The 11,412-nt window shown below is 46.8% G+C and overlaps 1 protein-coding gene across 2 annotated transcripts in view; it reads right to left on the bottom strand.

Moving 5' to 3' along the window:
* Window positions 1–3,733: 3,733 nt before the first annotated feature.
* Window positions 3,734–11,412, bottom strand: part of Nmnat3 (nicotinamide nucleotide adenylyltransferase 3) — a 109,088-nt gene continuing 101,409 nt past the window's right edge. For both annotated transcript variants that reach the window (XM_055629472.1, XM_055629473.1), the window contains one exon: window positions 3,734–5,051. In XM_055629472.1, coding sequence (XP_055485447.1) covers window positions 4,687–5,051 — 365 coding nt within the window. In that variant the 3' untranslated portion in view covers window positions 3,734–4,686. The remainder of the gene's footprint in view (window positions 5,052–11,412) is intronic.

The following is an 11,412-nucleotide window of genomic DNA, read 5'->3' as shown; positions in this document are numbered from 1 at the left end:
CCCCCCAACTTGCTTTTGGTCATGGCATTTATCACAGCAACAGAAAAGAAAGTAGAAGAGGAGGTAACATGATGGATGCACCAGGGGTTGTATCAACAGGGCATGCAGCACTGTGCATTTGCAACAGGAGCTAGGGCGGGGCTTCCCAAACCTGAACCAGGGCATACCGTTGTTCAGGCCCAAACCCTCACTCACTCAGTGTTTGCTAATTTAGAAACATAAATCCTGTGAACGCTAGAGTCCCTCTTATAGTCCCTACAGTCTGTGCTGTCAAGAGCAATATTTGCTGAAGTTATTTAAACAATACTAAACTATTCAGAGGCATGCGCCTCTGTGAATCACTACAGAGATATATTTATCAGTCGCTCATATTTGCATCTAATGTCAGGTTTGGGGCTAAGAAAATAACTTGATGACTGAAGCGGAATACTATGATGTAGGAAGACCTCTACAGATGGGAGGGGTGGCAACATTGTCAGGACAGAGAGCGAGGACAAGGCTAAGAAAATACATATTCATGTATTAACCCAATTACTAAACGCGCCTTGCAAAGTTGGAGCTCTATAGGTTTGAAATGGGATTTCACATCATTCTGTCCCAAGTGACAGAGACAGTATTAGAAATGAAAATTTCTTTCCCCAGGCAAGGATACAGTGCCATTCTCATTTGGGTGGCGAAGAGTATCACAGGAGAAACCTTTATTTAAGGCTGGAAATTCTATTTACTCGGGAGCCTGAACCACTGTTTTTCTGTTCTTGCAAAATAAACAAAATATGCAGGCAAACAAGATACAGAGGACACCTGAGGGAGCAGAGAGAATGTGAAATCAGCACACAGGGTGGTGCCAGGCGGTGGATCAGGGGCAGAGCAGGGATACGGAGTTTTCCTTCTGCTATGAAGGGGGGAGGGTGACTTGAATCAGTGAGACAAAGCAGGAGACAGGAATTAAGGTATAGGTGCACCCCACCCCCACACCATAGGCTTTTATTACTGAGGTAGCTATGTTTTACCTAGCAGAAACCACACGGTGATGGGACGGATGGGGGAGAGGAAGGCATGCCCTCAGGCTACCAAACCTATGGAAAGGCTATGGCATGCGGGTCACCTGTGGTCAGGTGCAGTATAGTGACTGGCACCTTGTTAAGGAGGAAGTGATGACTGCAGCTCTCCATGTTGCCCATTTTACCCCTTCTCCCTCAGGGCCCATTAATCTTTCTCTGTGGTCTACACCGTCAGGGACAAACACTGTATGAGAATCTATACCTTGTACAAGTTCAAAGGGACCCATTTAAAAAGATAATCAGGAATGTAGCTACCCACGTAATTAGGATGTTGGAGAGTGGGGGGGTCAAAGCTCAAGCTTCATTGGCTTTACAGAGAACTGGCTGCCTCTGGCCGTCAGCTTAGCTTGTGATCTGTGGATTCTTGTTTGTTCTCCACCGTACTATAAGCTCCTTAAGGATGGAGACCGTGACTGTTCACCATTTCACCCCTGGCACTTACAAGGACCTCAACATGTGTGATTTGAATAGATGATTCCTAAAGTTCCTAACAATAAGGAAACAACCAATTCCCACATGGTGAGCCTGCACCTGTCAGGCCCTAGATGCCAGTGCAGAAGGCTAGGCCATAGGCCTCAGCTATAAACACCAAGTCCAGAAAGATGCTGTGAGTCCCAGATAGGAAGAATGAAAGCTGGGGTGCTCTAATTCCTATGCAATGGCACTATGTGCCCTAGAATGAACATGACTTCATGCATGGTAGGGACTTCTCACTGGTCTTCTGTGAAGAAAGCTCAAACAACAACAAAACCCCTACTCTCTCCCCCACCTCCACCATAGCCTTGAACCAGTGGGTCTCAAGTGCGGTTAGAACCGATGTCCTGAGTGTCTGGACAAATGTTATTGGGCAAGTTGTGTTGCTACAGTTGAAGAGTGTCAACAACTATAAACATCTTGTGCACAGAAGAAGGAGCCTTACACTGCACAGGCCAGGAAAGAGTTATCCAGGCAGAATTATAGAGCCCTAAAGGTCTGTTGTTGAGGCTGAGATTCCTGTTCTCAAATCCGAGGACTCCCTTTCTAGCTCACCTTCTGGATAGCACCGTCTGTGTCTGCAGGCTTTTGTTCTCTCCCTCCTCCGCCCACACAGAACAGTGGGGCCATGTGACTCAGAGGATACTTACTCATCAGAGTACCATGTAGTCTCAGCGGTACCTTCAGCTTAATGAAACAAGTGACCATTTGATGAAGTGAGCGATGCTGAAGCCAGCGAATCTCATCAGAAAGGCAGATTCTGTTGAGTCGTTTGCAGGGGGCGGAGAGTCTGCCTGGGGCTAGCTCCGGGAGTGCAGTAACCCATTTCCTCCTAAAATCCCTTGAGCTTTGGAAGCTTCCAGTCTGGCTAGATAGTACCGGACCCAAAGAAGCCCAAGAAGCTGAAACTAGAGCACTCAGTCTTAGAAAATCAGGACGGAGCTGGGAGTGGTGGTGTGTGCTCAGAATCCCAGCACCAAGGCGGGAGGATTGCTGAAAAACTGATGAGGCCAGGTCAAGACGGCTTACCCAGCAAGTTCCAGGCCAGTCTGAGATAAGAGTGAAACCTTGCCAAAAAATAATGACCCCAAACAAAAACAAATCAAAACGGAATCTCAAAACCCAAACTAAGTAAAGAGATTTTTTTTTTTTTTTAAGTAATAAAGAGAAAGAAAATTAGAGCTGGAAGGGTTCAGAGCAGGCCTAATTAAACTCCACTTTGGAGTGAGAGAGACTCCACAGTGGTGAAAGGAGTTAAAATCCTACTATGTGCCATGGCAGTTTTTAGGCAAGGCTATTTGATCCTTGTTTCCCTGAGTAGCAAGGCTCTCAGGGACCTCTTAGTGGGCAGAACCCAGTCAAGGAGGGAGGTCTGTAGGACCTTTAGGAGGGTCACTGTATTTCCTACTTACCTGTTTCATGGTTTGCATGAATACTGAGAGTTTTAGGAGGCTATTAGATCCTCTCTGCCCGGCCTATTGCTTTTCTGTATCACTAAATATATAATAAAGAGAGGGCCAGTACAGAGCATGGAGTCTCAGACTTTCTGCTGCTCCTTCAGTAGGTGCAAAGAGTAGAGTTCCAAAGGTTAACCAAGGAGTGGAGTGGCAAACTCCGAACACTTCATTCTCATCTTTCAGGGTGCACAAAAACAAAACCACGTTCGGCTTATGCTAAGATGTGATTCCTTCCCTTTTCTAGTTTCATCTCTGTTGCTGTGATAAAACACTCTTGACCAAAAGCAGATTAGAGGAAAGTGCTTATTTTACCTTATTCCTCTAGGTCACAGTCTGTCTCTAAGGGAAGTCAGGTCAGGTACTTGAAGCTGAGACCATGTAGGCACACTGCTTGCTGGCTTGCTTACGCTCATGCTCAGTTGGCTTTTTATATAGCTCAGGACCACCAGCCCAGGGAATGGTGCTGCCCACAGTGGGCTGGCTGCTTCTACATTAACAATCAAGACAACCCCCCATAAACATGCCTGCAGGCCAAAATCTGATCTGGATAATCCTTCAATTGAGACTCCCTTCTGGATGACTCTGCTTCCAGTCCTCAGGACACACATTTTTAAATTCCCACCACTTCGACCGCAACAAGAACAAGTTTCACAGAGTAGCTAAAAAGCAAGAGCAACAGCTGGAACACTGGGCATTAATAATATAACAAAGGAAGAAAAAAAAAGAGAAACTTTTCATTAGTACTTTTTGATGTCAATTTATTATTTATCCTTTTGCCAATATTCAAACAGGCGGGCAGTCATAAAACATTCAAAAGAGCTTCTAAAACAGCCAGGCATCTGGTTTACTTCAGTTCCTTTTTAGGAATCAGGACATTGGTGATCCTGGTGTTTAGAATATAGCAGTGTAAAAATACTCGCTGGTTCAAAAAATATTGCCTGAGGGGCTAGAGAGATGGCTCAGTGGTTAAGGGTGGTTGCTGCTCTCCCGTCAGACTGGATTTGGTTCCAGCACCCACAGGTGGCTCACATCTGCCAATAACTCTGGCTTTGGGCACTCTGATGTCTCCCTGACCTCCTCCCACACGCATGTGCATGTGCCTGCACACACATATAATAAAACAAACATTAAACACATACTGTTTGAACACACACAGAAAGAGTGTAACGCTACACCACAGGCAGGCAGGCCATGGTTTGCAAGGGAGGACACACTGGAAATCAATGATGTGCTGTTTCCAGATTTCTGAAGCCTTACTTGGTATTACTGTTTGAAACAAGGACATTGAAAAGGCCCCCTGGTTCAGTAATTAGCACCCTGTCAAATCCTGCCAATCAATACCAGCATGCTGTACCTGGCCTGAGTCTTAAAAAAATAATCTTGAGGGCAACTGTGATCTGACCCTTCAGGGCCTGCCATGTTCAGAATTGCTTCAGCGTGCCCTCCACAATTACTATTCACACAGAGTAAGCGGCTCTCCTCATTAGTGGCCCTGAGAGGTTCTGCCTAATCCCATGACCTGCCACGCCACTTAAATTGCTCTGACACATGACTGTCCCTGCCATAGAGACAATCTCTTCTTGAGCAGGAAGCCACCCACAGTAATACCACTGTAGAAACAAAACAAACAGAACGGGAAACACAGAACCCAGAGCGAGCTGAAGCCCTTAAGGGCCCACTCCCCAGGATGCTCTCTAGCTAGACTTTCCTCTTCCTTTCCAGGCACTGTCTTTGGTGTAGAGGCTATGGTCCCTGATATATGTGATGACAGCGTCAGAGAGCAGGTACTTGACACTCTGCCCTTGGCCCAAGGCTTTCCTGATGTATGTGGCACTGATCTCATTCTTAATGGGTTCCCTGACCAGGTGGATGTTGTGCTGGAACTGTTGCAGGATGGGGGAATCCAAGATGTACCCTTTCGGGTCATGGCCGTGCCGGCTCACACACACCAAGCCAAACTTCTCCACTATCTCCCGGATGTGCTCGTCTTTCCAGAGGTTGGGGGTCTGGAAGGTCTGCAGGACATCTGCTCCACAGAGGAATTTCAGCTGGGGCAGTGCTGCAAAACAAGGGTGGGCCCCGGCAAAGTTACAGGAATTTGAAGTGTTTTCCCGGTATACAGCTGCAAGAAATGACTTCCGCATCATAGCTTTCGGTTAACAGTGACAAAGTGTCAGGTCAAGCAAAAAAGATTTTGCTTTTCAGTTCGCAGTGCGCCAACAGAAGTCTGTCTGTGATTGTTTTGGACCTGGGCAGGCAGAGTCCCAGAGGTGACTATGTTGTCCCCAGAAGTCTATTATCTGAAGAGTAATGAGACTTCTAACGTCCAAGATCAAGAAGCTGTGAGCATTGTATAAGTCACCACCTCAATTTTCATATTATCCCGAGGACCCGGCATTTTCATATAAAACCTCCTGACAAGGAACAGGCTCTCTGGACAACCAAACGGTCCCTAAGATCCCAGCGGGTGGCTTTTTCATTTTCATTTGCAATACGACAAAGCTCTAGGACAGCTGGTCAGTGTGGCAGCGCCGTGGACTTCAGTCTAACAGAACACTACTGTGGTAACTTTTCGAGGTTCTCAGTACAGCCTGGTACTATTACTAGACAGGCTGTGTAGAATAACATGTGGACCTCAGGACAAGTTTATGAGGTAGGCCTGCTGTGTCCACTCTGCAGGGGTAGAGCCAAGGCACAGAGAGGCTGGAGAGGGCTCACTCAGGCCGTCCAGCTGGGAAACTGGCAAACGTGCAGCCAGCCTCCAGCCGGGGCATCTGTAGCTGCTAGGTTCTGCTGCCGCCTGCTGGTGAGAATCTGCACATGCGCCATGAACAGGAAGCCCCGAAGCACTGCCAGAAGGAAGGCCTTTGCTGATGCTTTGACATCATTCATCTAGCATGGGCTAATCTGAAGAGAAAAGCCAAGCCCAGAAGCACACTCTGGGACCCTGGTTCTTCTGGGACATGATTCCAGAAGATGATGCTGGCTAGCCTCACATCTTTGTCATCCTGAAGACTCAGAGAGGACAAGAGTCTGGAATGCCACACATTGGGGGAAAACAGAATAAAAATGGTTGGTTTAGGCCTCTGTACAGGGGGGTATTGGGAAGAATCTGGTCATGGGCAGAGGATGGGCTTACAAAGAAGCAAGGCCTGGCCTAGGAAAGAGGAAAAGAGACTGGCAGTGTTATACAGAGGTCTGAGGTCAGCCTTCCCGGGGCAAACACTACTATTTCGCTGAAACTGGCCTCCCTGCTCTGGGCCCTGATCAGCTTCCTCATCTACAAGAGATGACAAGCCTGGGCACAGTCATGGCAGCAGATATCATCACACAAACAGATTTTTTCCAATGTTGTAGCCTCAGAATACTGGTCTAGTCAAGGACATTGGAACTTTCTTTGACTGGTGCTTGCAAGGCTCTCAGTGGCCACAGACAGGTCCAGACGCCTCATGCTCAGTTCTGGTTCTGCTATTTGGTGGCTCCTGGGATCTTTCAAATGGGTATGCTAGCAGTGCTCACCTTGTGGGGTTATTTTAACACTGAATGAGTTCACCAATTAAGACAGTTAGAACCATGGCTGGCACAGAGTGTTATATGTTTTAACTGCTTTTCATTCATTCACTAATCCATTTATTTATCCACTTATCTACCCATCTACCTGAAAACATCCATCCAAGAAGCATGAATTATTTCCTAATTTTGAAGGTAATAAAATTGTGATATGAATTATTCAGTAACAGACTTTACTAATTTGGTATGAATTTGTATTTTCTAACAGCTCTGAGGATTTCGTTTAATTCTTATTTATTGGATCATTGTAGGATAGTAAGAGAACAGGGGGTTGGCCTTTCAAACAACTGGTTCAATGATACTCATTTGATTTCAACATCTCCTGGGACCTGGGGCACATCCACTCCACTTCTACAGGTAAGAGAACAGACAAGACACTTTTGTCTTCTACAGCTTTCTCCCACTTCAGTGCGTGCGTGCGTGAGTGCAGGAATGAGTGAGTGTGTGTGTTTGTGTGTGTGTGTGTGTGTGTGTGTGTGTGTGTGTGTGTGTGTGTGTGTAGGACAGGGTCTTCTCACCGGACCTGGAGCTCACCACTTTTGAGCCAGCTGGATGCCAGCAATATTTCTGTCTGCCACCCTCTCTGAGGGTTACACGTATATACAGCTGTACCTGTCTTCTTATAGGAGTTCTCAGATCTGAACAGGCAGGGTCTGCACATTGGCCCTTCCAGCATGGGGTCACCTCCCCAGATTCCCCTAGTCGGTTTTGTGCAGAAATTTTTGACATTTCCACTGCCACGTTAGACACCGATTCATTAATATTGACAGTAAGAAATAGTATTCACTTTGAGCTGTGACTAGAAAGGACTAGAAAAGATTGCGCTCTGCCCCTCAATCAAAGGCACGTCTGTGAGGTTAGAGGTGCCTGTAATCCCATGAGACAAGACAATATAGTGATCAATCCTCATGGCCACAAGTACCTCAGCCCACGGCTCCGGGCTGCTTGTACTCAGGTCTCCCAGAGCCCTTTCAAATTGACATAAACGCTACGGATGTTTTAGACTGAGTAACTGCTCAATTCCAACATATGGAATTCAAGACCTGGGGGATAGAAAGATGGTTCGGCAGTTAAGAACACTGACTTCTCTTCCAGAAGGCCAGGGTCTTAGTCCCAGCACCCACATGATGGCTCACGATTGTCTGTAACTCCAGTTCTAGGGAATCCAAGACCCTCTCTGGCCTCTGAGGCACTGCTTGTGCACAGTGTACAAACACACATGCAGCTCCCCGCCCCCCACCAAATAATAATGAAGAAAGAATAAAGGCTGCCAGTGTGGCTTGCCCAGCACTTAGGCGGTGACATAAATGGGAGGTCGGTGAGATTTTGGTGAGTAGTATATTCTCATGTGGAGGAGTGTATTCTGATGTTGAGTATTCTGATGTTTTCAAAGCCATGAGCTTTGAAAAGAAGATGGGCCAAGACTTACACAAGCTGTCAGGAGAATGCCCCCAAACCTAAAAGTCTGAATGTTTGGTGGCCTTAAGTTGATGGCATTAAAGAGAATCAATCTTGAGGCTAGTCAGTCCTGGGTATGAATTTTAGATTTCTTGGGACACAGGGCAAGTGGCCTTGCCTGTGGGCCTATTTCTTCAGCTGTAAGATGGGGACAGCAAAGCTTCCATGGAAGTTATGGGAAGTGACAGGTGGAGAGAAAGCCTGTCAGCCACTATGTAGGAATACAGACATGGATGCTGACATCCGCCATGATATCCTACCAACACACTGTGAAAGATCTACAAAGGAGATGAATCTAGGAATGACACCTGGTGCTCAGCACCCAAACTAACCATCCCTGGCGAAATAGGCATAAGATTGAGTGGCTGCTGATTTTACAGAAAGGGAAAGTTCTCTGAACCAGGCTCAGCCTTATCAGCAAAGGGCAGGGCCACCTTTACAGACTAGAGATGTGACAGTCAGCTTTGCTGTTGTTAAAGGCCTTGGGGTGTCATCCATTCCAGTGTGTCACTCAAGCATCCAGGATCACAGCAATCCACACGAGGACAGATGAGTCCAGGGAGGTCTGCCAATTACAGAAGTGACAGTTAGGCCCAGATCTGGCTGGCACCAGTGCTGAGCTCAGCATGTAATCTGCCATCCCAGAGTGTGACAAATACACGATAAAATACACAGCTCCCAGAGGCCCTTAGAAGTAAATATGTCACTGGTAACATATGTGGCATCCCATGAAAAGCCAGACTTACGCTGGGAAAGCCCACCTTCCTGTAGGAAAATGTTTGTTGTCGTTGTTTTTCCTCTTTCTGAGGACGAACATGAAATGTGTGTTCACGATGGAACATATGGAAACAGTAAATGTTTGAAGCTGAAAACAACAACAGCAGCCCATCAGGCTGACTGTGGGTTCTATCGCCATCGACATTTTGGTGTATTTTCTTAGGTTTCCATGTTGGTTTAGTCACAGAAACAATATGGAACCACGCTCATTTTTATCTGAAGTTATGCATACACTATCATAGGGAGGTTCTCCCACTTCCCCAGTGTTTCTCCATCTCCTTCAAATGTTTGATGTGGATTCTTCTTCCGATGCACACTGTAATTTACTCGGTGTCCCTTTACATTTAAATGTCTAGTTGCTTTTGTTTTCTTCCACTGTAAAAATTGCTCTGATAGCTGGGTCTGGTAGTACAGGCCTTCAACCTGAGCTATTTGAGAGGCTGAGGCAGGAGGATTGCAAGTTCAAGGCCTGCCTTGGATACAAGAGTTTAAGGTCAGCTTGGGCAACTTAGTGAGGCCTTGTCTCAAAATTAAAAGTTAAAAAAAAGGGGGTGGTGCTGGTTATGGTGGCTAGGCAGTTACTGGGGCCAAGAACCTGTTGGCTGAGCCAGTCAGAGCCCCTAGGGGACCACCTATTAATATTACTCTACTAATGGAAACCGTGTTATACCAATTCCTAATGACGTCTCGTTAAACCCACAGAGCAGTGCATCTCTCAGCTCTCATCAGATGAGCTTTTTTTTTTTTTGCAGAATATGGCAAATTAACACAGAGCCCCACAGTTGGTCAAGCTGCAGACAGTAAAAGATGGTAGAATGCTCAGCCTTAAAGTGAGTATCTATTATCACATAGCCCTCCTCCCAAGACTCAGGGATCATTTCGGAAGATGGGGTGGAAAGGCTGTAAGAGCCCAGGGCAGTGGATGACTACAAACAGTGTCTTCCAGACACAGCAGGGGAGTTGCACACATGAACTCACAGGCATCACAAAGGTGCATAAAAGTCCTGTGCAACCCTGAGCCAGCAAATCTCAGCAGGGAGGGGGAGGTATGCAGTTCCACTCCTGAGCAGCTACTGGCAGCTTCCAGGAAAGGGAGAGTTAGTTGTCTATAATGGTGTGGCCCCTGGTAAGTCTGGCATGCTCTAGTGGATGGCTGCACACTTAAAAGCGTACCTAGCTGCACCAATGGGCTTCATGTGTTTATAGATATGTTTTTATTCTCTCTCTCTCTCTCTCTGTGTGTGTGTGTGTGTGTGTGTGTGTGTGCCTAAGTGCATGCATATGTACCATGTGCATGCAAGAGCCTACTGAGGTCAGAAGAAGGAATCAGTTTCCCTGAAACTAAAGTTACAGATGGTTGTGAGCAGCCATGTGGATGCTGGGAGCCAAACCCCAGGCTTCCAAGGACAGTAAGTGCTCTTAACTGTAGTGCCATCTCTTCAGCCCCACTTAATGGATTAAAACAAAAAACAAACAAGAAAACGAGGACAAAAAGTTGTGTGGATATGGAGTGGGGAGTGGATCTGGGAGGAGGTAGGTGAGGGGGATAAAAGTATTCAAAATACCAAGTATAAAATTCTTCAGAATTAATAAAACTGGTTTTCAAAATGGGGTGGCGAGCAGGTGTGGTAGTACATGCCTTTAATCTCAGCACTGGGAAGGTAGAGGTAGGCAGATCTCTGTGAGTTTGAGGCAAGCCAGGACTATCTAGTGAGATCCAGTTTCATAACACAAGACACAAGTAACAACCAAAGCTAGGCATGGTGGCACATGCCTTTACTTCTAACATTTTGAAGGCTGAGGCAGGTGGGTCTCGGAAAGAACCCAAACATAGGGTCAATTAGAGAGGGGGACCCCCAGATAGACAGAAACAGATGGTAGGGGCTCTGGTTGAGGGTGAACTCAGACTTAGCAGCTAGTGCTGGCGTCACTGGGAATGTGGGTTCTGAATGCCTCCCAGAATAGGCAGGGTTTCCAAAGAGGAACAAGAAGAGTCAGAGTGGGTTCTGTGAGCGCCTGCAGAGAGGCAATAGACGAGGTAGGGCTCAGCATGCCATTCCCCATTCACCCTGGCTGCCTCACCTCTCCCTGGTATCCTGATGTTTCCAAGGTTTACAGTGTCCCATGTGGACACTTCCTGCTCTCACATCTCTGCCTTTCTGCCTTGAAATGCCTCCAAGCTCCACAGCCCACTGGTCCTACAAACTTGGGTGCAACTCTCTGCTCCTCCATGCAGCAGCCTTCCACACTGATGCCTGCATTTGCCTCCACCCATAGCCTGTGCCCAGCTCAAGGCACGGGCTAGGCTGTATAGTGCCTTTTCTGAGCTCGGAGCCTGTCTCTTATGGTGTCCGCTGGCATTATTCAGGACTTTGTAGACAGAGATGCAAAAGGATACAGCATTCTGTCTATGATGAGCAGAGGGCTTCGTGTCCATGGTCCACAGCTGGGCTGTCCCTCAGAGGTAAGAAGTACAGGCCAGAGGAATACAGTAAATATTAAATGTGTGGATTATATGAGAGGCCCTACAACTCCTTTTTAGACTCTCAGCCTAGTATACAGTTTCAATGAGATAAAACAGCCATCTCTGAGTGATCATTAAATATCACACTCCC

The sequence above is a fragment of the Psammomys obesus genome, unplaced genomic scaffold (assembly GCF_907164565.1).
Source record: "Psammomys obesus unplaced genomic scaffold, mPsaObe1.curated_primary_1811, whole genome shotgun sequence".
NCBI lineage: Eukaryota > Metazoa > Chordata > Mammalia > Rodentia > Muridae > Psammomys > Psammomys obesus.
The sequence above is the reverse complement of the archived record's forward strand: the minus strand, read 5'-3'. Positions and strand labels throughout refer to the sequence as shown.